Source organism: Amblyomma maculatum, chromosome 2 (genome assembly GCF_055883805.1).
Source record: "Amblyomma maculatum isolate TAMU_Amacu chromosome 2, ASM5588380v1, whole genome shotgun sequence".
In the NCBI taxonomy this organism is placed as follows: domain Eukaryota; kingdom Metazoa; phylum Arthropoda; class Arachnida; order Ixodida; family Ixodidae; genus Amblyomma; species Amblyomma maculatum.
The window spans coordinates 169,464,004-169,491,738 of NC_139345.1; the positions used below are offsets into that span (position 1 = coordinate 169,464,004).

General features: G+C 48.0%; 2 protein-coding genes and 1 non-coding gene across 3 annotated transcripts; 1 reads left to right on the forward strand and 2 right to left on the reverse strand.

Moving 5' to 3' along the window:
* Positions 1-811: 811 nt before the first annotated feature.
* On the forward strand, positions 812-5,893 carry LOC146200406 (uncharacterized). The gene is made up of 2 exons (XM_084592349.1): positions 812-853; positions 5,396-5,893. Exons 1-2 carry the CDS (start codon positions 812-814, stop codon positions 5,891-5,893), a joined length of 540 nt encoding a protein of 179 aa, XP_084448475.1.
* An 11,933-nt stretch (positions 5,894-17,826) lies between these two features.
* On the reverse strand, positions 17,827-17,899 carry TRNAS-CGA (transfer RNA serine (anticodon CGA)). Its single transcript has one exon. It is a non-coding gene; the product is annotated as a tRNA-Ser (tRNA).
* Positions 17,900-23,254: 5,355 nt separating this feature from the next.
* Positions 23,255-24,731, reverse strand: LOC146200408 (uncharacterized). Its single transcript, XM_084592350.1, has one exon. The coding sequence runs from the start codon at positions 24,729-24,731 to the stop codon at positions 23,577-23,579; it is 1,155 nt and encodes a 384-aa protein (XP_084448476.1). The 3' UTR covers positions 23,255-23,576.
* Positions 24,732-27,735: the final 3,004 nt, after the last annotated feature.

Below are 27,735 nucleotides of genomic sequence, written 5' to 3' on the forward strand. Positions count from 1 at the left end.
TATTTACAAATGCGGAGCGAATACAACGAACGAAGACGCATCTCTGCTGGCGTGTGTGTCTCCGCCTGTCGCAGCGGCTTGCACGAACCTGGTGAGGGTACGTGACAGTATAGTTCTCGAAACGCCCAAGCGTGAGTGGCGACGTCTATCCGTGTGATATGGAGGAGCATATAATTTTAAAGGTTATTCAAGGGTTAGACAAACTGCAGTAAAGCCGCACATTTGAATGCATTCTATAGCATGCATGAAAACAAAAAATATCTGGAAAGCAAACACAATGTGCAGGAGAAACATATGTGCGCACAGAAAGAGAAATTTATTGCGGACGTCTCTTGAACAGTTATATGATCGTTTGATACGTTTTATGAAAGTGATTATGTGAAGAAGGAGATGGACCCTTTCGCTGGAGCGTAATTCCGTCTCCTCAACGGTATACGGTGCCGCAACTTCTTTCTCCTCACTGGTTGCCTCTCGCTGGTTTAAACGGCGATTGTTACCGAGATGTTTCTTTGAACGTAACCTAAAGGTAACATACACTCAATGAAGGTAGGAAATGGTTACGGTGAAGGTAACTGAATAGTATTACCATTGTCATGCCGCGTGGCTCTGTTCACGGCTGGTTTTGCGCCTGTTAGAATTAAAAACATCACATGCATAATGCAACTTAAAGGGGAACACAGCCCAAGCGAGATCTTAGTCGCTTAATTTAACGCTGCGATAAAAAAAAAAAAAATCTGTATCACATGCAGGGTTCGAACAAATGTTTTATTCGTTTATTCTTAAAATGAAAAGGTAGCGCAAAAGGACGAGGATGGAGGAAGAGACACAAGCACGAACGACGTTTAGTGGTCAGGTAAGTAGTGTCAAGTAGTGTGACGCTGCTCAGAGGACCCTGCCGTTGAAAGAACGGAGTCACGCTTCGCTGGATGTTGACAAAGAAGAAGCAGGTCTTGAAATGTCTTGCGAACGCAGGTTTGTAGCTCAACTTGAAGTGTCGTTTCGCTTCTCGTGATCTGACCATTTTAGGCAACGTTGTGTCAAAGAAGGGTATCCGCCCTGAACCCGCCAAACTTCAAGCTGTGACTGCCTTGCCGAAACCTACTACCATTGATCTACTAAGGAGCTTCTTGGGCCTGTGCTCATACTTTCGGCGTTTTATACGGAGCTTTGCTTCCATTGCCGCCCCGCTGACTCTGCTTTTGGCAATGATTCAGATTTTTCGCTGTGGTCACCAGCATGCGACGACGCCTGCAATACCTTGCGCCGCCTCTTGACAGTCCTGCGCTATTTTGGCCCACCAGGCGCCCACCGAAGTGCATGCAAACGCCATTGGTGTCGTCCTTGGCGCTGTGCTTGCTTAGCGCCCCTCTGGTTTCGGTGAATACGTAGTCGCTTACGCCAGCCGTACTCGTACGAAAGCCGACGCGAACTACTCAACTACTCAGTAACGGAAAAGGAGTGCTTGGCCACTGTCTATGCACTCACAATATTTCGCCCTTACCTTTACGGTCGTCCTTTCGATGTAGTCACTATTATGCTCTCTGCTGGCTTTCATCGCTCAAAGACACCTCCGGCCGCTTGGACCGGTGGGTTCTTCGCCTCCAAGAAGATGATATCCGTGTTATTTACCGATCTAGTCGCAAGCATAAAGCCGCCGACGCTGTCTTCCTCTCAGCTTGCAGCCGATCTTGCCAGCCTCTCCATCTTGGACTCCGTGCTGTTTTCGCTCGACGTCAATGACATATGCCCGCCAAACAACGAAATGATCTATTGATCGCATCTCTTACTGACTACCTTTCCAACCATTCGAAGATTACCCTTCACGCTCCCTTCGCCGCCAAGCTTCCAACGATGAGAAAGCTTCCTTTACTGGCGCAACTACAATTGAAGTGGATGGAAATGGCTTCTCGTGATTCCGCGCCATCTACGGACTCAACTATATACAGCCTTCCACGCCGATCCGCAATGCGATCACGCCGGAGGTTTCAAGACGGACACTAGAATCCGTCTTCGCTACTGTTGGCGCGGTATGTACAACTCGGTTCTTAAGTACATTCGATCGTGCTTGGCTTGCCAACGCCGCAAACCTGCTTCTCACCGTTCGGCATGGGAATCACAGCCTCTCATATGTCCGCTTAGACCCTTCGACCGCATTGACATTGACCTCTACGGCCCTCTTCCATACACAGCTGATGGCAATCGCTGGGTCATTGTTGCCGTCGACCACATGACGTGATATGCCGAAATCGCCGTGTTCCCAGCTGCAACAGCCCGAGATGTGGGCGGTTTCTTTTTGACGAACTTCATTCTCCGTAACAGTGGTCCTCGAGAATTGCTCAGTGACAGAGGCCGTGCTTTCTTATCTGACGTCGTTCCAGCCCTGCTCACTCAGTGCAAAATCATTCACCGGACAACCCGCAAAGAAACGGCCTTATTGAACGATTTAATCGCACCCTGAGTGACATGCACGCGAAGTACATCGGATCCAACCACACGAACTGGGACATTGTTCTTCCTTATATCACCTACGCGTACAACACTACTACGCAATCCAGCACGGGTTTCTCTCCGTTCTTTTTGGTCGGCATCCACCTGCTCGCCTTAATACTGTGCTCCCATAAAACCTTCATGCATCTTATGTACCACAGTTACCGAAACTGCACAACACACCGAAGAATGTTGCCAGATTGCCCGGTCGTTCACGACGGACTCTCAGTGGCGCCGGAAACATTCCCATGGCACCAGTTAGGAAAATGCATCACACTTCGAGCCCGGCTCACTTTTGTGGCTACGAGTTCCATCCGGCAGCTCCGGCCTCTCAACAAAACGGATCTCCAAGTACCATGGGCCCTCGTGTCGTCGAGCGCACTTCACCAGTGAATTAGATTGTTGAGCTACTTACGCCATCTTCGATGTTTAAGCAGCAGCGCAAAAGGACAGAGACGAGTGGAAGGAGGTACACAGACGGCGCTGAACTTACAACTGACTTTATTAGGAAAAACACAGATCAATATATACTCTACTCAATCAGCGCACATGCGCAATGTCAAAAACATGCGTCAAACCCAGACGTCAGGACAAAATCAGTTTCAAATCGACATGCGTGTGCAATGAGCCTTTAACCTTTGTGAAGTAGGCTCATTTCCCTGGCTGATAAACACACGGATGGTGTGCTGACACACCCGTCTGTTTTTCTGATGATATGGAAAGCCTCAACCAGCTCTCTTGTGCCCCGGTCATTATGCACAAACAACACTTCTGTATCTACAAAAAATGGAACACATTTACATGAAAAGCAATGTTTGGCTAGGTTTGTGGCTTGTTTGTCTAATGCATTACAATGCTCCATGAGCCTAACGTTGATACGTTAGTTGGTAGAGCATCCGCCTCGCATTCGGGAGGTACCGGGTTCGATCCCTGGTGCCGCCGGTTACCCACCGGTTTTTCTATGGGTACAAGCTTTCCCCCGGCCTGGTGCTCGGCTCTTCTGGGGTGAAATGCTTGGAAAAAGGTGTCACGGCCTAAATAGTTGCGCCGATGTGGCAGTGATTCGTTCCGCCATCGGACAACAATAAGTCCGCCTTGCGCGGCAACAGCCCATTATGTGGCCCTTTTTTTACCGAAGCGGTGGCCTTGTGGTAGAGCATCCGCCTCGCATTCGGGAGGCACTGGGTTCGATCCCTGGTGCCGCCGGTTACCCACCGGTTTTTAAATGGGTACAAGCTTTCCCCCGGCCTGGTGCTCGGCTCTTCTGGGGTGAAATGCTTGGGAAAAGGGGTCACGGCCCAAATAGTTGCGCCGATGTGGCAGTGATTCGTTCCGCCATCGGACAACAATAAGTCCGCCTTGCGCGGCAACAGCCCATTATGTGGCCCTTAACCGAAGCGATGGCCTTGTGGTAGAGCATCCGCCTCGCATTCGGGAGGTACCGGGTTCGATCCCTGGTGCCGCCGGTTACCCACCGGTTTTTCAATGGGTACAAGCTTTCCTCCGGCCTGGTGCTCGGCTCTTCTGGGGTGAAAGGCTTGGAAAAAGGGTCACAGCGCGGCAACAGCCCATTATGTGGCCCATTTTTTTTCTTGAACCAACATTTTTGGTTCATGGCCCCTTTTCCCAAGCATTTCACCCCAGAAGAGCCGAGCACCAGGCCGGGGGAAATCTTGTACCCATTGGAAACCGGTGGGTACCCGGCGGTACTGGGGATCGAACCCCGTACCTCCCGAATGCGCATGTCGATTTGAAATTGATTTTATCCTGATAAGTACGTCTGGGTTTGACGCATGCTTTTGACATTGCGCATGTGCGCTGATTGAGTAGAGTATATATTGATCTGTGTTTTTCCTAATAAAGTCAGTTGTAAGTTCAGCGCCGTCTTTGTGTACCTCCTTCCACTCGTCTCTGTCCTTTTGCGCTGCTGCTTAAGCATGGATGATCACCAACTAGCCCAAACCTCCGTTCTTCTACAGGCCATCTTCGATTTTCTGGCGCTGTGGCCGTGAGACGGTACATGGCCAGCACCTTAAGCCGTTCTACGACCCCATTGTATCTTCGTCCCATTAAGTCGCTAGGGTGGCTCCTTTTTCTCTGGAGGGCATTGTGAAGAAGATGGACCCATTTGTTGGATGCTGACAAAGAAGCAGTCTGTGGAATTGCTATCGAGCTGATCGTGCTCATCTTGATCGTCCCGTTTCCTCGCCGACCTCGACGTCGTCCTCGACGTCCTTCTTCTATAACTAACACAAAAATGTGGTGCTCAAAATGAAAGAGCGAGTGTATACACCAGCCCTGTTGTGTGCAAGATCTGAGAGCCTCTGAAAAGGGTTTCAAAATGTGGCCATAAAATGTGTATTACGTACAGGAAATGCAACTGAGCATGCATGCCGCTTTGCCGCTGCCGCCACTCCGGATGTATAGGGCCGTAGTCAAGGGTAGCAAACAGCAGCGAGGCATCGAAGGTCCGTGGAGGGGAGTAAATGAAGTTTATCAACTTCTATAGCGTGCCATCGTGGTCCGACCGCAGAAGGCGACGGCAGCCCCAGCACGCCTGCCAAGCACATGCAGATTGGAGTTCGTGGCTGCTCAACTGAATGCTGGCTACGCGCTGTCCCGTTCCCTCCAGGTTGAGCGGATCCTAACAAATATATTTGTGGAGACCCGACAACGACTTATGTCTGTGATCCATCTCTAAAAATGTAGTGACTCAGGACTTCGTGTCTTCGCTCTCTGTTCCTGCCCTCCGCTTGCATCAGCTGCATCGCTAGGCCTACCACCGCTAGGAGCTCGAGACACCGTTTACCTTTCATCGTGTAAGCGATGGCCATCAATCCCTGCCCTCATGCACCGTCCCCGTCGCCTCTCGCGTCGACCTCATGAGTCCGTGGTCTCCGCCCTCTAGCTCCCCGACTTCTGGTCATCGGACTCGGAACTTTGGTTCCTCGCCACCGAGACCTTGTTCCACAGGCACCGTGTTACTTCAAAGGTGACCATTGTCGACCATGTCTTTGGTGCGCTCATGCCTGCTACTGCTGTCCTCCGCTCTCCGCCTGCCGATCGCCCTTACGATCATCTTAGGACGACGTTCATCCAGGGAACTTGTGCAACGGAGCCGCTTCGTCTGCAGCAGCTTCTTACTACAGAAGATGTCAAAGATTGCAAGGTTACCGAGCTGTTGCGTCGTATGACCGCCCTGGCTGGGGGCGTGACTACTTTACCCGACAGCGCTCTCCTGCGGGAACTCTTCCTGCAGCGCCTGCCACCGCAAGTGCTCATGGTCCTGAGCGTGTCTGCGTCTCAGACACTGGGATCTCGGGCTACGCTGGCATGGACGTCAAATTCCCTTCCATGCAACAATTCATCGCCCTACTGCCGCTCAGTTACCCAGCGCCGCTGCTGAGGATTGCTATGCCCGCTTCACTGATGCTAATGAGGAGCTAGCCGTGCAGGTGGTGTGGCCTACAACTGAGGTTGCAGCCCCTCATACTCGTCGGCCGTGTTCCTCGTTTCCAGCCCGACGTACCCGTCTCAGTACTCCTGGCGACCGTGATCCAGGACCTTTTGCTGGTACCACTGTTGATACAGCTCTTACGCACACCAATGCCCCCAGCCTTGCTTTTTCCCGGGAAACGCCGTGGTCGAACAGTGAAATTGACCTGTGTTCTCGGCCCCCGATCTAGTCGCCTTTTCCACATCACCGAGTGTTACGAAAGACCGCTACCTGTTAACCTGCATTGACAGGTGCACGAGACAGCTTGAAGTGATGCCCCTTTTGGACATAATGGCAGAGTCGATCTCAACAGCACTCTTCACACTCTGGATAAGCCGCTACGGTATCCCTTCCACCATCATCGACTGATCATGGCCGTGAATTTGACTCCGCATTATTTACCAACCTATCTCGGCTAATGGATGTCCATCACATGGAGACTACTTCCTACCACCCGATTTTCAATGGCGTTATTGAGTGTTTTCACTGGCAGTTGAAAGCTTCACTTACTGCGTCCGCTTTGCCTTCACCATGGATTGAGCGCCTATTCTTCGTCAGCTTGATCTTCGCATCCCAATTTGTAGTGACTGTGCAGCAGAGTTAATGTTTGGCACTACTTTCCGTGTCCCTGGTGATTTCTTTGAGCCCTCGCCACCCACGCCTGCTGCCTGTCAGATTACGCCGGCCGTCTACGTAGCGCTATGAGCACTGTCGTTCCACCACGTCAGGGCCACTATTCTCGCCGTGTCCACGTCCCCTCCTGACCTTCAGCGGTGCACTCACGTCTTTGTTCGCCATGAAGCCGTATGCCCAACCTTACGGCCACCATACGATGGTACATCCCAGGTGCTTCGGCGCGGTGCTAAGCACTTTCTTCTGCTTATCAGTGGCCGGGAGGACTCGATCTACATTAACAGTCTTAAGCTTGCCCACTTTGACTCCGACGTCATCGCCAACTGTGCGATTGCATCCCCTCCCGACCATACGATTCGCCATCCACCCTTCACTCCAAAGCTGTTAATGCTGTTCAGGACTTGCAGGACTTGCAGCTGAGAGTTTGCTAGACATATTGTTTTTAAGTTACTACTTTTGAACCGCATGGTGACCAGTGGTGGCAGCCCTTCCATGGAGGTCTAGCGCATTGCAGCCTGACGCAGGTGATGCCAGCTGTTGAGGCAGCTGCGCAGTACTATAGTTGGTTCGACGTACCACAGCGAAGAAGGTGATGTGCGCTTCTCCCTTTCCATTTTCCTCTCTTCTGTCCAGGTGTTGTAAGGGATGAAATAGCATAAAAAATTACAGGAGTGATTTGAAGTCTGTTTGAGAGCGAAAATGGTGAAAGCCACTTTACAAGACCGTTTTCACAAATTGCGTCGTCATTGTCACAAAATCGTCTGGGTTAATACAGCAGAAGGCCCAAACAGCGATCCCTGCATTATTGCTACAACCATCAGCATAGACCCCCTAAGTAGACTAAAGTGGAAGCCCACAAGGTACTACAAAGACTGGCACAAGTTCCGCAAAAAGATGGACGGTAATGCCGCGCAGGACATAGAAGACATTCAAAAGCGGACTGAAGCTTTACTTGAGGACGTTGAAACACACACCAATGAAACTGAAACGAGCAAGGATCTGTCCAGCACAGACTCGAAACTAGCCCACCTTTAGAAGGCAAAGAACAGGCTAGTGCGCAGATAAAAAAACTGCGTCTTAATAGAAAATCGAAAACCAGGATTGCTAGACTGGAAAAGGAAATTGAGAAGAAAGCGGATGAACTCACCAGACAACAGTGGTACCAAATGTGCGACAAAATAATGCCAGGGCGATCATTATTTCGTAATCACATAAGCAGATTGGCGTAGATATCCTCCCTAATCTTATGAAAGGAGCACGTAGTCCTCCAGAGACTGCAAGAATACACCGAGGAAGTGAATCTTATACCACACACCATTATTGGATTTTAGCAGAGGGCTATCCTCGCAAGGTGTCGTTCTAAAAATGCCACTTGACAGAATTAACCCGATGGTAGCCATTACTAAGGCCATTCGCGGAACTAAACTTATAAAGACTTTTGACAACGTATCGGACCACACGATACTACCAGCACCTGGCAGAACATGACCCGGGAAGGAGAGCCTTTAATTACATTAATGGCGTTCTGTAGTACCGCAAGCGGGTTCATTACAATCCAACCCCTTGATACTCAGGAACAAGGGTAGACCACAGGGAGCGGTCCTATCCTCCTTCTTGGTCATCCTTCAAACTGTTTAACAAACTGAACGCCATCAGCCGTGCACACCATAGCCTGTATGTCCAGCATATTACTATATGGATCAATCAATGCTCAGGTGGATAGATAGAAGAAGCGATGCAGAAAATGCTTTGCAGAATAGGCAACGAAAGCAGGAGCAAGTCAGAGCTGTTGGTCATTCGAATAATAAAGCCAAAAGGCAGACCTATTACGGTAAAACTCTAAGGTAATGATTTTATACAAGTCCAGGAAATCAACATTCTTGGACTATGGAAAACTAATGTACAGAATAACTCGACCATGCTCGAAGCAATGAAAGTACCTGTCCACCAGACAGCAAAAATGATTAGGTTCATCGCTAATGGGAAGAGAGGAATAAAAGAGCTCGATCTCTTCCACCTCATTAAGGCCTTCGTACTACGCAGCATAACATGTGCACTACCCTACCTGAGCCTACTTAAGACTTAGTTCGAAAAGGTAGGCACTATGATCAGGTGGGCTTACAAAACAGCTTTAGGCCTCTACACATCCAACGAGAAGCTTCATGGTCTCCGAGGCACGTGCTGACCACCTTCCCCATCCCACCTTTCCTTCCACATTGAAGTTGTGCTTCACTTCATCCCTACTACTACTATCATCATCATTATCGCCATCATCCCTACTATCATCATTATATACTAAATGACCATAATTGTCATCGCTACTACCACCATGATCAGTATCATTAACTGCTGCGTCATAGTTATACAAGGTTCTTTCTTTCTTTCTCTCTACATCGTCTCTCGACTCCACTCCACCACTGAAGACAACTTACTAAGCATTTATTTACTTTATGTGCAACACATCCCTTATCCTAATCTCTCCGTTCGGGGGGCTCATATACTTCGGAAGATACAGCTGAATACACTCATAACCCATGCACGGCTATATCTCTACAAATTCCGTCGTGATCCATCATGCCCCAACTGCCCTTCCCCGTATGCCAACCTTTCCCATTGCCTAGTTTCATGTCCGGTTGCATTGCAATCGGGATTCTTTCCCACCTCCTCGCATACTATCTGGACCTGGGGGGACTAGCTTGGTGCTGAGGGTGAAGAAGAACAGCGCCTGCTCGTTCAGCAGGCCATCGATGTATTAGGCGCCTAAGTGTTGCACCTCAATAAAGTCTTCTACTGCTACTACAAGCTTAAATACTGACTGTCTTCAGGGTGCGGCCTTTGTCGGCACCCGAGTTGCACCTACCCTGCTTCTTGTTTTCCTACGTCGCGTGTCGTCGTCTTTTCTCCTCTCTGAGTCCTCCTTGCCCGTGTCTGTTGTTTCTTTACGCCCCACTCGGTCCTCGGAAGACGCGCTGCCGTTTCGGAGATCCGTCACCGCTCTGCGGCGTGTACCGCGGCAAGCGACGAAGCCATCACCGGCTGCGCAACCAGCAGGGATCCGCGTTCGCCTCATCCCTTCGCCGTCCTCGAGGTGCCGGTCGACTGGCCCCCTCTACGCTGCCACATGCTGAACTTTGCACGTGGCCACAAGGCCAGGCGCACAGCGACTGCATGAAAAACAGACACAAGCAGTACCCACGTCCGTCCTCGGAGATCGTTTCGGGGAATCCATCCGCGACAGTCATTATCAGCGCTACTATTATTATTATCGCTAACTGCATCGCCATTGTCATCGCTACTACCATGCTCACGCTAGACAAGGATAATTACGATCAGTTTCTCACGAGCCCGACGTGGAGTAGTTGTTTGCGCGCTCGGCTGGAGATCGGAGAGGTAGTGAATTTCCGATGGAAAGAGATTTTCCTTCAGTTCGTGCGAATATTTCCTGCGAATATTTCTTGAGGATACTCCCTGTCTACACCCCAAATGAGCCAAGAAAGGGAGTAATTACTCACTGATATCCACCCAAGCTCAGCCTACAGCTGCAAAGGAAAGCTATAAAGCTTCCTCAGATTCTTAAAATTTGTCCTGGTCCGGCGACCACCGCCTTTCCGGGGCAGTTGCTCTAACCAGGATGATCAGCAGACCAGATGGTAGGGCGAGAGCGAATTGATCAGTAACTCGAAGTGGGAATGGTATCTCCGGGCCAAGTAAACTCCACCAATTCGCTAAAGAAACAGCCTTGCTGCCCCTTTCAGTGCCCTTTTAATGACAGCGAACATCCTGCAGGCGTCATATACGGTGCGTTTTTAGTTCATGAGTTCACTCTGCAAGGAAGTTGTATCTAGAATTGAAGTAAGTTGCAGTTAACTTTTATTCATGCTTATAATAGCAAATATGTACGTATAGCGTCTATAGCAGCAGGTTTCATAACCAACGCGGATGTTCCCAGTTGAGCAACGTGACCGAGAGTATTGATTCTGAAATTTAATTTCGGCTTTTAGGGTGCATATTTTTGACGCGAGGAATATTAAGTACAAACTGCAATGACACTGTCGTTAAACTTCCAGAAGAGAGCTAAAAGTTTCGCCCCCACCCCTCGCGCTATTCATCTAAAATGCGCATGCTAGACTATTTTCCCCCCATCGCCACTGGTGCGGACGGCGTCTGTGTCGCCATCTACCTTATGCAGCTAGGACTGTTAGAAGGCAACTTGCGAATGGCTTCACTAGATGCCGCATGCTGCAACAGCAGTTAAAGAACGCACGGGCACGACAGCAACTGCATTCCATCACCGCCCTTAAACTAACTTTTAAAGAATTCCCATAAACTAGAGATTGTTTAAACCTGGTATATACTTACCAAATTGGCACTACATAACATAAGGTACTTAACTGTGTCCCGTGCAAGCGCTCAGAACAGAGACAACGAAACTCGCAAGATCGTATTTTCGCAACTGACTCAACGCGCACAATGTAGAAAGGATAATCGCGAATGGATGTTTAGATATCCATCTAAAGGCATGTATCGTCTTCTCATTGATAGCATCAGGTCCCAGGGATATCCAAATTACAGCCTTATAACCACATCCCCGATTGGAGTTATCAGGGACAGCCAAGGAATCTCTTTGACTGAGGCATTGTCAGGCTATTGCACTCTAAGAAAAAAAAGTGTGATCTTACCCCTTTAGGGGGGTAAGTCCACTGACGCACTGGGGAGCCCCTTTGGGTGCAAAGTTACACCCTCGACGGGGGCTTAAGTGTGTCTGGTGTAAAGTTTACGCTACAACGAGGCTAACGTTATGCCATATGGTGAAGTGCAAGTATATGCTACTGGGGAGTAACGTTACCCTTTCTCAGAAGGACTAAAGGTTAGGCCATGAAAGTGCAAAAATATCCTCTAAAATCGGGTGCATGTTTGCTCCCAGCTGGAATAAGGTTATGCTTAATCATAAGGCATAAACTTACCCTCACAGGGTCTGCATTTATGCCAGCGTAATGAGCTTACTACCGCACCCCGTAAGTGCATGTTTGCACCCTATGAATGGGCGTAACTTTGCACTTTTACGTTCATATTTATGCTTTGTTTGGAAGGGTAATATTACCACCCAGAGGAATAAAATAAATTCATATTATAGTGTTTTTTATACCCATTTAAGATAATGTTCTTTTCCTTCGAAGGGTATGTTTGCGCCCTTCTAAATATAGTCTGGGCGCACACTGGTACGCTAGTAATTTGAAAACAACCACACTTCGACTGATTGTGCACTCAGTCACAAGACATCGCCGCTATCGAAGCGATACGAGACATACATTTTCTTTATTTGCAACGCAAGCGACTCCGTTTGGCATATGTGTGGTAACGCTGCCTCCGCTGCAACATTAGACAGCCTTAACATACGCCCTATACAGAAGAAAAACGTTTGGTGAAAATATGTATGATGTCTTCGTCAGCCGGTCACAGACGCCCTCGCTTCCGCAATGTTGGTTTCTTCGTGCTAGAGCGACATATTTGTGACGGGCCATGTAGCCATTCAGGGTGCAGTTTGCACACCGATATTAGTACATGAGAACGGAAAGCAGGGTTTACTTTTTATTGCGTTTGAAAATGGCAGGATAACCGAGCAGTCTTTTGTCATTGTCGTGGTTGAATCCATACTCCGAGGGAACCTGTGTGAGAGAAAAACGAGACAAAAATGAGATGTGGAGGGAATAGACACATTCACAATGTATACACATGCAAGCGATGGAAACACCTCGGCGACTAAACTGCGGCGGCGCGGCAAAAAAAAAAAAAAAAAAAAAAAACGGAAGCGTGTTGGAACCGCATCGCGGCTGCAGATACAGCAAGCGCTTTCTCTTGCATGGAGAACATTTTTCCAGCACCGCACCCTTCTTGTGGCCGCCAAGCGAGGAACATCTGACGGGGCGGGTTACCGAGGATCGCTCCTATTTTTTCTGCACAAATTCTTTCGCAGTAGTGGTGCCGGCCTGTTTTCCAAGCAGTATATATAAGTGCTGGGCTACTTTCAGCTAGCATGTGTAGTGATGTGCTTTAGGCATCTGTGGACACGCCCTGATATACCTTCCCCCTGCACTTGACCTGCTTCCTACATGACAGCCCTGCATTCAACTACTGCTCAGAAAATAAGCCCACTCAACTATTGTGAAAAAATGTTTGCTGGAAATATGCGAGGGAACCTCAGTAAGCTAGCCGTCCCGTCAAGGGTACTTCACCTGGCGGTCACAAGAGGGGTGCGCAGCTGAGAAAAGGTCCATTATTGTGCAGCAAGCCAGGGCTTCGATAACTGAGGGGACGAATTCGTGAAAAATTACGCTCAGAAAACTCCTCCATTTTCGCAAGCATGGTTATCAAAAATGGTAGATGAGGGGGCTTTGTGCAATTGCATGAAGCAACTGCAAAAATGTCCATTATGAGACATGAAATTGAGCTGCGCGAACTGGCCTGAAGTTCAAAGCTGTGTGCATGATTCTGTTAAGCGGTTTTACTGTAGGAGAAAGGATATGACACAGTAATCAACAACGCAAGCTCTCAACGCCAGATAACTCTGAAGGACATGTCCCACAACTAGATCAAACTTAGGTATGCCTAAATAAGAGTGCAAGGAACAACAAGGAAACGCACAGAAGAATGGACGGACACAGGCGCTCAATAACAACTGAAATTTTATTTCGGAGCACAACACATATAAACATGCTGTGAAGCCAAGGTGATGCTGTGCGATCACCGAAAACAGTCTATAGTAATCGCCCTGGCTCCACCTCTTTATGCATGTTTATGTTTTGCTCAGTAATAAAATTTCAGTTGTTGTTGTTCGTCTCACAAGTTATCTGCAGTACTGCAAAAGGCAGAGGAGTCCTTGCAATTGTGCTCCGAAGTGCCTCTCGCCCCTGCACACTATAATAGAGAATTGTGCTTTTATACTGTTGCCCCCGCCAATTTGGTGGCAAGAGCCGCGTAGGAGCACAATTGCCTATTGCAGAGCGGGTGATCCTGATTACACTGGGGTGCCTCTGCCTTTCGCAGTGCTGCAAGCATTTTGTGAGACGAAGTATAGTCAGCGGCAGTGTCCACCCATTCTGTGTGTTTCCGTGTTGTTCCTTGCGCTGTTCTTTAAGAATGCAGTACCCACTAGCCCGGCATCTCGCACTTGCAAACTTGGGTAACCACGAATATTGATTACGTAAGTGCCATAAGAAGTCAATTGTTACGAGTTTAGTTAACCACCAAATTAGCTTGATTAAACTGTATCCTGATGTAAACAACTGCAATTTGAAACCACCTCAATATCACAAAAAGCAGGTTTAAAACTTCTGGTTCACCTTCGCTGAAACACATGCTATACGTATGGGTGGTCACTCAAATGCAGTCACGCCTGCTGATCATAGAGATTGGGACCACTCGAACCTCGGACTTCACACTGTGCTCACTATTGCGACGCATGCTGATTAAACGAGTACCGGCTTAAACCCACAATAAGGGCAGCAAAAAGTTTGAAAAATGGAACTTACAAGCACCATGCGCCGGATTACGTTGACCGCTGCCGCCGCACCTGCTGCTGTCGCCCATCATTGACATGCGTAATGGAGTCCGAAGCTGGTACATGGCGCCACCGCAGCAGCAGCAACCTTTTAAGTCCATAGTTGTTCTCAACGCTGGCCCAGCGAATCTGCTAACGTGATCTCTCCTCCGCTGCTGCTTTTGGGCAGCCCAAGACTGTTGCAGCACTAGAAGATGCTGTTGTGCCGGTGGGGTTATCACACAGTAGCCCACCGTCAACAGGGTTGTGCCAAGGAGCTGGTAACGCAGCGCTCGTCACCCGTTTCGTGAACGAGGGCTGTCAGCTTCCTGGGCGGTAGCGATGAATCCGAGTCGGCGTTGGTGAGATGAAGAAAAGGCTTTATACACTATTTACATGTATTTACACAACAAGATCGGCTCTGGGGCCGAAAGCTAACATAGCCATACGCGACTGTTCTCGCGCAGCGACGGCCGGGGAGATTCCGCCGCGTCCGCACTGTCAGGGGGCGAACTGCTCCCGATGGACGCTCGTGACGAACTCACACTCGGAGTCTCGAACGGAAGCACTTGAGACTCCGTTGCCGAGAACCGTTGACGCTCAAAATGGTCCAATCCGACGGCAGCACTTTCGCAGGGCCAATGGGAGAGCTTGCTGCGCTCTCGCTTCAAATATGCCGCGGGGCGAGAAGGGGTTCACCGTCAGGGCCACGGCGCGCCGTGCTGTCTGGACGTTCAGCGCATGTTAAAACACGTCGCTTCTGTCCCTTTGGTACGGCTCGCCTCCAGTGCATTGGTGCTTTGCAGAGAAGTATCCAAAGTTTGTGAAGGAGGCGTTCGCCGAAGAAGTTTGGCGTCCGGCTGAATTTCTAGGCGGCTTTGGCCAGGCACAACAATGCATACCTCTTGCTTTATCCAATCTCCACGTCGTCGCTGATTGCAGAGTCGTCGTGAGCTGTGCTCTTAACAGAATTCTGCCGCGTCAGTTAATTTAAGATTAAGTCTTTACAGGGGGTAGTTCCCTGCAGTGACAACGAAGGACTTTGCTCGCACATATCTATTTGTATGTTGAGTATGATACAAATATTTACAACTCAAGGGCAGTGCAGCCCATAGGCATAAGACTGAGACCACTCGATGCTTCCGCGTCCGAACAGGACATCGCTTCTGCTGGAATGACTCGTGACCCCACGGAGCCTTGAGAAGAGTATGTGTTCAGCGCCACCATGTGCTCGCCGTCGAAAAGAGGCACGCATTTTGGGCTCCCTGGGACCTGTCATATTGTTCACAATGAAGTATTGTGTACCCCGCCTAGGCACTGTGGAAGCTACAGCCAAACAGGGGCTTTAAGCCAAACTGGTTTCCGAAAGTCCGGCGAAAAATGACTTCATGCTGTGGAGAAAAGAGTTCCGGGGAGCAGCAGGTTCTTCTGATTGTTCCTTACCCCACTTACATCATTGGCGCTTGAGATTCAGTGTCCAAAATTCTGATGTTCACTGAAGGGGCAAGCTTATCAGGACAAAAGAGCGTGCGTCACCTTTGCGCTGTGTCATACTGGCGAGCGAAGGAATCAATGCCCAGTTTCCTGAATTCTCGGAACTAGAAAGGATAAGTGACCACGTGCAAGTATCACAGGTTGTACGTGGCTCCGCAGCCAACTAGCTGGTCTTTTCTAAGTTTTCCACTCAACTTATGCTCGAAGGCATCGTGTCGCACAATGCTGCTGCAAACACGTGTGTGCTGCATTGAAAAACGCGAAGTGCCTGGTGTGCGGCGTGGCGGAAAACATGCATGCCTCGTGTTTCATCACAAAAGCGCCCGAGAAGTGGCGATTGGAACCACCCGACAGCCTGGTGCAGCAAGTACGAAACACGCCGAAGCACTGCGAAAAAAAGGAGCCTAAGAACAATAGAGCTAGCTCTTGGGGCAGTTTGTACACCTTAAAATTAAAAGAACCTGTTGAAATCGGAACGAATGAAAAAATTATGAATGATGACATGCAAAAATAACGTCTCCTGCAATATTAATACAGAGCAATACGACACGGTGTACGCATTCTGTTTTCTTCACTTTCCAAACTGATTAGCCTATTTTTGAAAAAAAAAGAATGAAGAAGAGAGCATGTGTGTAGGAACAGTAAGATCAAGCAAATGAAAACCTTGGTCGAGGCAAGACGAGTTATTTACCGCATTCCGACGGCCCGTGGAAAAGTGCATTTATAGGACAGACAGGCAGGTAGGTAGTTTGCAGAAACATAAAAGCTCTCTAAAAGGGGAGACGCAGGAATATAAGAGAAATGCGCCACAACTTAGACTGGACACAGGAAGAAACACACAAAACAGTTCACGAGCGCTCGTGAACTGTTTTGTGTGTTTCTTCCTGTGTCCTGTCTAAGTTGTTGCGCATTTCTCTTATATACTATGCAGAACCAACTAGCCCGACAACACAGACCCAGGAATATACAGGGCGTTGCACAATTACCAGCGCGCTGTAGTATGCTCCTCCAAACTAAACCGCAAAATCCTCGCAGCTAAAATTTCGCACAGAAATGGAATTTTGCCGTTGGCATTTTTAATCATAAAGTTGTTTGGCGTACTTGCCTGATTCGATCAGAAGTCGAATGTTCCCATAATATGCGGCGGCTGCGATGCAAGACAAGCCACTGCCTCAGCGATAGCACCGGCATTGCCGCCGCATACAATGGGAACATCCGACTTCTGATCGAATCAGGCAAGAACCATACCATCGACAAAATGCCATTTCTGCCCGAAATTTTGAGCTATATATATATATATATATATATAATGGACCATATTACGCCACGCTTTCCGGTCTCCCACTATCTTCCTAACTTCACATAACTTCATCTGCAGCGCCTCAAGGATGCCATCCAACCATCGCGTTCGCTGCATACCCCTTCTCCGGTGACCCTCAAACTTTCCCAACATCAAATCTTTCTCCAGCGACTCCTCTCTTCTCATCAGATGATCAAAGTAGCTGAGCTTTAACTTTAGAATTTGACCCTCCAATGAGCAGTCAGGGTTTATGGTCGACAATATCGACTGATTTGATCTTCTGGCCGTCCAAGGAACTCTCAAGAGTATCCGCCAGCACCACAATTCAAACGCGTCAGTTCTTCGGCGGTCAGCCTTCTTCACAGTCCAACTCTCGCATCCATACATCACAACTAGAAAGACCATAGCACGAGTTATACTGATCTTGGTTGGCAGTGTAATGTCTCTGCTCTTTACTAGGCGGTCAAGGCTAGCCATGGCTCTCTTGCCCAGAAGCAGGCGTCTCCCAATTTCATGGCTGCAGTCTCCTTCCCGGGTAATCTTGGAGCCCAAGAAGAGAAAATCTGTCACAGCTTCCACTTCTTGTCCCTTGATGCTCCAGGACTTGATAGGGGCAGACGCCATGATCTTTGTCTTTTTAATGTTCAGTTTAAGCATATATATATATATATATATATATATATATATATATGAGGGGAAATGAGGGTGCTCGTTATAATACATGAAGGAAAGAAGCCAACAGTCGGCGAGGCCAAGGAAAGCGTTGGGGATGGTAGTTTACGTATTTTTTTTAATGTTTACTTGGATAATCACAGAAATTAATAATGCAATCTGTTTAGGGGAAAGATAATTAAACACAAAGTAGAAGAAAAAACAACGTGCCGATGGTGGGAATCGAACCCACGACCTCCGAATATCGCGTCCGGTGCTCTTCCAACTGAGCTACATCGGCCGCTGTCCCCCCTGCTATTTGCTTGGGTATTTATGTTGTCTGTATACGAACCTTGAGAGTGTTCACCAGCGCCACCCTCAACCTCAGCGGCGGACGTGGAACGTCCTTTGTTACCTCCAGCATCACGTAGAACGTGATCAAGAGCGAGGGCGAAAACTGTGCTAGAACCCTCTTACGCTACCTATGGCTTCAAGACTGCCAGTCTTGAAGCCATAGGTAGCGACAGCTTTCAGCTGCCCACCAGCATGCCTCTAGTTAACGCTATAAAATGAAATAATTTCAAGCCAGCATGACACCAAAGCTGTAGACGCGATAGCGCCTTTAACACGGCGTTTTCATTCCGCGAATTCTTGCCGTTAAGAGACGCAGAGTTTGACAATGTGATTAACGCCTTTAGTTTGCTTTGTTTGGAGGAACGGAAGGTGCTCTATCTGCCTCACTTCTCGGTGAACGGCGAACTTTAAAATGAAAGGCATAAAAACGGAGGTAGAGCCGCCAAATCTTTAACTGGCGTGCGCATGACGACCTCCATTTCTATGCTCCTGCGCCTTAATAAAGACAATACTTGCTAGATGATCAAGATTACGCAAAAGCTTGGTGAGCCATTTCTTATACTTGACTTTTCGCAGGTTAGCTCCTCTGTAACACTCAGAATTACAGAAAGTACTGCCGTCACGAACGTCAGTTAAGATTTCGGCAGCTGTACATAGGTCGTTGGTTCCAATCTCTGTCGCAAACTAACCTTCAACATGACTAGCAGATGGATGCTAAATGTGACGCGAAAAGGGTATGACACTACCCTGAAAGCTGTGTAAGGAATCGATTTTATCAAGATTTTAATATAAAACAGAGCATATATTTTTCCACGAGTTGCGAGTTTCGGCGACGACCATGGCAATGGCGATGCCTTTTCGGCCGAACGAGCTGTATGCGCTTCAGGTAAAATCAAATATGTGCATAATTTTTTTTTGCTGAACACAACCAGCACCTCTTTCTCGCTTTTCTTTTAATCCACCTTCCTTCGAAGCTTCTCAAGCTTCTCCTTACGGTGTGGTTCAGGATTTTACCAAGAAGTGTGACAGATACTGTGCCTTTTCTTTCCTTTAAGCAGCTTAGGAAATACGTTTGCAGAACGGCCCGTGACAGTTCGCTATGCAGTCGGAGTGGCTCCACTATAAGCCTGAAACAGGCTGTGCACTGCCAGAGCATTACTCCCACAAGCAAAACAAAAGTATCTGCTGTTTCATTACAATTTAGAAGCAGTTTTGCAGTCATGACGTCACCCCATAGAAACCAGGACACACCTGCAGCTTGCAGTTCCTGACTGGGGAGAGTAAACATGGAGAGGGACCCAAACGCCGCGAGAGAAAAACGGTGGCGAAGGTGGCACAAAAGGCGTCCCCTCTCTGAAAGCGACGGTGCAGGAAGGAGACATGATGGGATGGATGGATGGATGGATGGATAGATAAGGCTGAACCCTTTGAATCGGGCGGCGGCGCCACAGGCCGCCTAGCCGTGAATAGTAATATATAGTGTGGACCTATTCTTGCCTTCCTTTCAGCCACCAATCAGCTAACCTTCGTTTGGTTATTTCTACCCTTTTAAAGTCTATTTTCCCTTCATTATCCTTAAACCCCAATGCTTTGGCTAAATCTGGCCCATTGCCTTGAACTATAGGGCGGAGCCCTTTACAGGAAATTATTAAGTGTTCAGGCGTTTCCTCATCCTCCCCACACACCCTGCACAGCGTGTCTATCTCTTGGTACTTGACTCGGTACGTCTTAGTCCGCGATACTCCTGTCCTAGCCTCGAACAACAATGGGCTGCCCCTAGAATTATCGTAAATGTTTTCTTTGGCTATTTCCTGCTTGAACGTTCGGTACATTTCTAATGCTGATTTTGTCTCCATCCCTGTTTTCCACAGACCCCTCTCTGTTTCCTTAACCTTTTTCTTAATTGATAATTCCTGGCTGGTCCCCCTACTGCTGTCCAAATATTTGCTTGCAAATTTTCTTGTCTGCCTTCTCCATCTTGTGTCAACATTCCTCATGTAGAGGTAGCTGAAGACTTTCCTAGCCCACCGCTTTTCTCCCATTTTTCTCAATCGTTGGTCAAACGCTATCTTGCTGCCAGCTTCCCTGCTCTCAAAAGAAGACCATCCCAGGTCACCCTGCACACCTTGGTTTGGCGTATTCCCATGAGCTCCCAAAGCAAGCCTACCCACCCCGCGCTGTTTAATTTCCAACCGTGCTCGGACCTCTGATCTCATACACAGGACTGCGTTGGCAAAAGTCAGACTAGGAACCATCACCCCTTTCCAAATCCCTCGCACCACTTCATACCTATTGTAATTCCAAAGCGCCCTGTTTTTCATGACGGCTGCGTTTCTACTTCCCTTAGCTGCCACATATTTTTCATGCTCCGTTAGGTATTCAGCTCCAGTATTTATCCACACCCCAAGATACTTGTACTTATCCACTACTTCCAGCATGTCCTCCTGTATCCTATGTTCGCCAGTCTCATTATCATTAAAAATCATGACTGCCGATTTTTCCTTGCTAAACTGCAGACCTAACTTATCTCCCTCTGTACCGCAGATATCCATCAACTCCTGCAAATCTACCCTGTTGTCAGCCATCAGTACTATATCATCTGCATACATTAGTCCTGGTAATGACTGTGGGATAAATTCTCCTTGCTTGAATAAAGAAAGGTTGAAGCCGAGTCCACTCCCCTCTAGTTTAGCCTCTAATCCTTGCAGGTACAGCATGAACAACAAAGGTGACAGGGGACATCCTTGTCTAAGCCCCTTCTTTACCTCTACAGGCTTCGACACCTTTTTTTCCCATTTTATTAGCACTTGGTTATCCTTATAAATATCTTTTAAAAGATTAGTTACTCCGCTTTCCACACCTAACACATCCAGAATACTCCATAAGGCTTCTTGAAGTACACTGTCATAGGCTCCTTTGATATCTAGAAAAGCTAGCCATAGGGGTCTGTGTTCCTTTTCTGCTACCTCGATACACTGTGTCAATGAGAACAGATTGTCCTCTAACCTCCTTTGTTTCCGGAAGCCATTCTGCAGCTCTCCCAGCACCCCCTTGCTCTCTACCCATGCCTGCAGTCTGTCCTTTATAATCTGCATCACCACCCTGTAGACCACTGATGTTACTGTTACGGGACGGTAGTTGCCTATGTCAGCTTTGTCCCCCTTTCCCTTATATATCATGCTCATTCTACTTAGTCTCCATTCACCAGGAACTTTGCCATCCATTAACATTTTGCTCACCACCTCTCTTAACGTTTCCTTAGACTTTGGGCCCAACATCTTTAATAACCTAACAGGAATACCATCTGGGCCTGCTGATGTGCTACTTGGTACTCTCTTCTCAGCTCTTTCCCACTCTCTTTGTCCAATTGGAACAATTGCACTAACCGGTCTATCGTCCTCTACTAAGGCACCTACTACATTTCTTTGTTCTTTAAACTTTTCTGACATCGTTAGTCGTATATGCTCTATTGCCTTTTCCCCTTCTAGCCGAATACCTTGATCTGTAACAATAGACCTCTGCTCTAGGCTAGTCTTATTATTCAGGGAATTCAAGTGTTGCCAGAATTTCTTAGCTGCATTTTTATCCCTTTTGTTTACTTCTGACAGCCACTGGGAACCTTGTCTTCTAATTTTCTCATTGATTAAGTAGGATGCCTCCCTTCTACATTTTATGTATTTATCCCATTTTCTCTCAACGTCTGCTTCTGGGTCTCCCCTATGCTTAGAATATCTGTGTTCCCTGGAGGCTTCCTGGCGTTTCTCTATGGCCTTCTTCACCTCCCCATCCCACCAGCTCTTTGGTTTTCGTCTTGTCCTTTTTTTCCTGACTCGCACCTTAGCCAACTCTAGCCCAAACAGTCCCATTAACTTTGTGTATGTCCACTCTGCTTTCTTATCCTTAGAGATTACTGCTTCAATTTGGGTGCTTGCTGTTTCTATTTGCTGCTCCGAGTAAAAGATCCCATCTGGCTGGTGTTGTGCCTGGCCAAAGCCGCCTAGAAATTCAGCCGGACGCCAAACTTCTTCGGCGAACGCCTCCTTCACAAACTTTGGATACTTCTCTGCAAAGCACCAATGCACTGGAGGCGAGCCGTACCAAAGGGACAGAAGCGACGTGTTTTAACATGCGCTGAACGTCCAGACAGCACGGCGCGCCGTGGCCCTGACGGTGAACCCCTTCTCGCCCCGCGGCATATTTGAAGCGAGAGCGCAGCAAGCTCTCCCATTGGCCCTGCGAAAGTGCTGCCGTCGGATTGGACCATTTTGAGCGTCAACGGTTCTCGGCAACGGAGTCTCAAGTGCTTCCGTTCGAGACTCCGAGTGTGAGTTCGTCACGAGCGTCCATCGGGAGCAGTTCGCCCCCTGACAGTGCGGACGCGGCGGAATCTCCCCGGCCGTCGCTGCGCGAGAACAGTCGCGTATGGCTATGTTAGCTTTCGGCCCCAGAGCCGAACTTGTTGTTTAAATACCTGTAAATAGTGTATAAAGCCTTTTCTTCATCTCACCAACGCCGACCCGGATTCATCGCTACCGCCCAGGGAGCTGACAGCCCTCGTTCACGAAACGGGTGACGAGCGCTGCATTACCAACTCCTTGGCACAACCCTGTTGACGGTGGGCTACTGTGTGATAACCCCACCGGCAAAACATTGGTGGCAGTTGCAGGATCCTTGGCACAACCCTGTTGACGGTGGGCTACTGTGTGATAACCCCACCGGCACAACATTGGTGGCAGTTGCGGGATCCACTGGCACAACCCTGTTGACGGTGGGCTACTGTGTGATAACCCCACTGTCACAACACTGGTCATCATGTTTCATTCCTGAATTAGTTTTTATTCCAAAACTCATCTTGATACGTTTATGATCACTGCCTAGACTCCTGGCACCATGTTCATCTATGTTCATGACCCTTAGCCTATCGTACATCCTGTGTGACATTATCGCATAATCTATTGTCGAATGCCGACTCCCTACCTCCCACGTTATGACCCCGTCACACTTCTCAGTACTGTTACAGACAACTAAGTCGTGTCTTTCACACATATCCAGCAGCATGGTACCTGTCGAGTCTGTGTATCCATCTATATCTTCTATATGAGCATTCATGTCCCCTACTATAATTATTTCGCATCCTTTACCTAGCTCATTAATGTCACCTGCTATACATTCTACCATTTTTTTGTTTTCCTCTTTGGCAGTTGCTCCTGTCCACAGGTATACAAAGCCAAGGAGTGTTTGCTCCCCTGCCACTTTTCCTTTTAGCCATAAATGTTCCTTACATGCCTGTTTGACTCTTTGCCAATTTGTACTTTTATGGATGAATGCCCCAATTCCCCCTCCCTTTCTGCTGCCCTCTGTTCTGTTGCAGTATTCCCATGCATAATCAGGGTTACAGGGTGGTTGCTCCATGTCCCGAAGATGCGTCTCCACAAATCCATAAACCATTAACTTCTCCTGCCTAAGCTGCTCTTCTATTTCCTCCCATTTTAGCCTATTCCTGCCTCCTTGCATGTTAATATACCCTATGTCTGAATTAATTTGGCTCTTGCGCTTATGCCTGTTGCTTCTCCTATGGCTTCTATGTTTCCCTAGTCTATGTTCGTCCTCTTGGTCGCCTTTGTTTAAACTGGTGGCTTCAGGGCCCTGGGCCCTCCTAAAAAAGCTGTTGCCTGGCGGCCTATCCTGCCTCCTACCCTCCTACCGGTGGTCCGGCTGTAGTGGATGCCTTCTCGTGCAAACGGGTGGAGGCCGGCCTCGTACACATCCCTGTTAACCTCCATTGTGGTGTACCCAAGTCGTCGGCTTAGGCTCCTAATGACCCGGTTGGCTTCGACTACTCTCCCCTCTGTTCTGCTGGACTGCCCTTCTACTTCCGGGATTGTGCATACAGTCACGTGTACTTTCTCAGAGGCCTCCTTTATGTTATTTATACCTACCTCTAACTGCCTCCCGAGATTCCGGCTCGTCCCCTTCAAGACATCATTGAGTCCAGCATGGATGATGACCAGGGTTTCTACATCCCTGTTGTTCCCTACCACCTCCTGGGCTTTGGTCATCGCTTCAACCATACCTTTCCCCGATTGGGCCTCCACCTTCAAACGCCTGTCACCCTTCACTGTTGCTAGGACAGCTTCCTCAAACCTTGCTACATTTGAGTCCCCCACCACCAGAACTCTCCTACGATCCAGCCTTTCATCTCCAGCTTGCGCTAACTGCCGCCCGGTTCGCTCTCGTTGGTTCTCCTGTCGTAGCGGCGTTTCACCTTTCCCGCGCGATTCCGGGCTTGTCGCTAGCCCTCCCGCCAACTGTTTTGCTACTTCGCTGTAGCATCGTGTAGCCGCCTCTTGCGACTCCACCGCCACCGGGTGATCTTCTCTGCCCGCCTCCTTTCCATCTCCGTCATCATGAGGGGTCTTAACACTGGTCTCATCCACCCCCTGACCTTGCTCCGACCCGGGGTCTTTCGCTGTCCGCGCCATAAGCGCCTTCACCTGACCTTCCAGCTCGGCTCGCTTTTGTTGTTCTTCCCTGAGCTGAGACCCTATCTCCTCTAGCTGGTCGGTCTTTGCCCCTTCCATCCTAACCAGCTCTACTGCCTGTGCCTCCAGCGCCATCCTTTTCTCCCTCTCAACCTTCAGGTCCCTCCCGAGCTCCTGAATCTTTACGGCCCATTCACCCTCCAGCCTCAGAATGGTCTCCTTAAACCTAACGCACAACTTGCACGAGAAACTAGTATCCCCCGCGTCATCTAAGCTTTCAAAACCAGTTTCGTCCATGTAGCACCAGCGCCTGCACTCGTCACATTGCACCAGCCCCTCGCCCCCCCATGTCTTCCTTAACTTTACGACCCATAGGCAGCCCGCCCACCTACCTAGGGAAAATCGGTTACCTCCGCTTTCCCTGGTCCTATGATTGAAATTAGTGCTTTAACGCATGCAGGAGAATACGCTTTCAAAGCTAAACAATAAATATAAAAGCGCACTTAGCTTCGGACGACGTCGCTGGCAAATTCCCGCGGAGTCCCCAGAAGTCTGCACGTGGTCCGCACGTGGTATGCTGCACGAGCGCCCCATCGTGACATGTGCCCAAACTATTCACACCGCTGTCTAAGGGGCACGAACACACACACAAACACACAAACGCTGGTAGAGAGGGTAAGTAGGGTTGCAGTAGGGTGCAAGTTTTCTAAGAGGGGGTAAGTGAATAGGGACCTGCTTCGAGCAGGTGCAAAGTTACCCCCAAGGCCTTCTAAAGGGGGTAAAGAACCATGCTATGCCCTTTTTACCCCTTTCGCACACCCTTTTTTCTTAGAGTGTGTGGATATTCCTGTTTGGCCTTGCTCCAGGAACATTATATGTCATACATTCTTGTGTGTCTGCACATACGCGCGTGATATTTGCTTTTATAGTTCAAAATAAGATCTCAAGCCATTCATTACAGGGATGCTCTTCTCAAAACGCTATGCACATTGCTCGTAGTACTTTGTGAACTTCCTATGCTGTGCATGCGGAATTTGGAAGCGCTTGTAGACCTGATCACCCGGCCAATCACCCATTCATGCCGTATTTACCATAGCGTGCAAATGATAACTTAACCGCTACCACAAAGGATTTTCCTTTTACACTCACCAACACTGTTCTTAAGCTCTGACGCGGGTAGCAATCTACGATTTCAAACTTCACTGTTCGGTTGTCGACGGTGTCCATTGTTTGAAAGTGAAGGCAGTCTTAAAGCCGCATTTAGGCTTATTTGAAAAAAAAAAAAATATTTTAAATACGCTTCGAGAGTACTGCAGAACCTGCATTGGGTAAATGCGAAAGTCGAGCGTTGCTGCTGCTACACGGCATATCATGAGCCCCTTGTGTAGCTTTTACTAGTCCTACAGTTCGTGACGCACAGTGGAAATTTCTGTTCTTTGGCGCGCGTTCGTTGTAGTGCTCTTGCAACCGTCGCTCCTAACGCGTGGATTTTCATATTGTTCGACAACTCCAGGCGTCTCCCCTCTGACTCTTGTGATCACGTGGCTGGGAAAACTTTTCGTGGACACATTTTGCGTACAGTCCCTACAGACAGGCCCCGTGAAGCACTCCCGGACTCAGATTATTCTCGGGAGCCATATAAGGGTCCTTCCTTTAAAAATGTTTTGCAAGTAATCTTTGTCGAGTGATTGGTATGAAGTCACCAAGGTAAACGTTTTTCTTGTATTGCACAATTAACAGAATTTACGCCCGGCATCACCAAAACATTAGATCAGCGCTTCTCTGTAGACTGTGCCCTTTTAGATTTCCCGAAAGAATTCGTCACTGTGCCACATGTTTTACCAACTGAAAAACGAGGAGCTTATAACATTAATCCACAGGTTATTTCCTGAATATGCGCATACCTTGCTGTTATTGATGGGTCTCATTTTCGAATAGCTAATGTCACATCTTGGGTACCTTAGGGATCGGTCTTAGGCCAACTATTATGCTTACTGTGCATCAATGACATAATTGTGATGGAATCCAATCTCAAATGCGATTATTCATTGATGATTGCGTACTGTACAAAGGAATAAAATGTGAGAGTGATGTGCATGTTCTCCAACAAGACATAAAAGTAGCTAATGGTGGGTAAAATATGAGACAAAATGTAGGTTTTCTTCTCTACCTAGAAAATATTTCTTGCACCAGACCAATGTTGGGTGAACCCTTGATTATGCCTCCTCAATGTGGTACCCTCTAGCGATGCGAGGCAAAGCCAAATTAAAAAGGTTCAGATTTAGCTTCTCGGGTTGTGTCAGGGATTCGCACAAAATATATCTGAGACTTTGAAAGAAGGACTGCAATGGGAGAACTTGAGAATCCACAGACGTAAGTTGTAGCTCAAGTTTTGTCACGTGATTGATCGTTGTTATGTTGGTAATTGAAAGGGAGAAATGCATGCTGGCATCTCATTATACCTCTGAACGCGAAGATCGTGGCTTTAAACTACGTGAGATTGCTTACAGGTTCGGCATAAGTAAACGGAGCATGCTTTTCCGTCTAATTTAAAATCACGCCTTTTGCATTGGAGATAAGAAAATCATAATTGGTCGAGTCAAAGAAGGGCCCTGGTGTCTACTACCGGTTAGCACATACAATGCCTGCCAGTTTCAATTATGCACCGCATGAAAAATTTTAGAAGGAAATAGCGTGCTTCGTTTACTTTTGTCCGCACTGGTATGTCTTTTTTTCCCAAAGCAATACAGGAGTGCAGCAAATTGTCTTCAGACACTCTTGTATTATGTCCAATAATGTTTTCTATCCTGCGTTGTAATAACCATTTCAATTTTGTGGTGCTGTGAGAATTTTTCCTGTTTTGTTTCTTCTGCTTTTTGATGCGATGTAGGCTTGTTTCCGTGGCTGACATTGCTTACGTTATGTTTTCCTTTATGTATACCCTCACCCATTGTAATGGCGCTTGGCGCTGTTGGTAAATAAATAAATGAATAAATAAAAAGTGATATGATTAGATAATCTTTAAAAGTAATTGTGGATGACGTCATTCAGTCCGCGGCTTTAAATCGTTTTTGCAAATAATCTGTCAAGATACCTCGGTATGACATCATCTTGTCACGTGATGTCACCGCAAAACAGTAATAATCATCATCATTGTCACGATTTAATCACTCTAACACCACTTTAATCGCTTTCAAGTACGCAAGCTCAATAATGATGTGGTTATTTTGTGACTGATAGCAGTGAAATAGTTTGCAGTGAAATAATTTGCTTTGTTTAATTAAAGAATCGGGAGAGCACT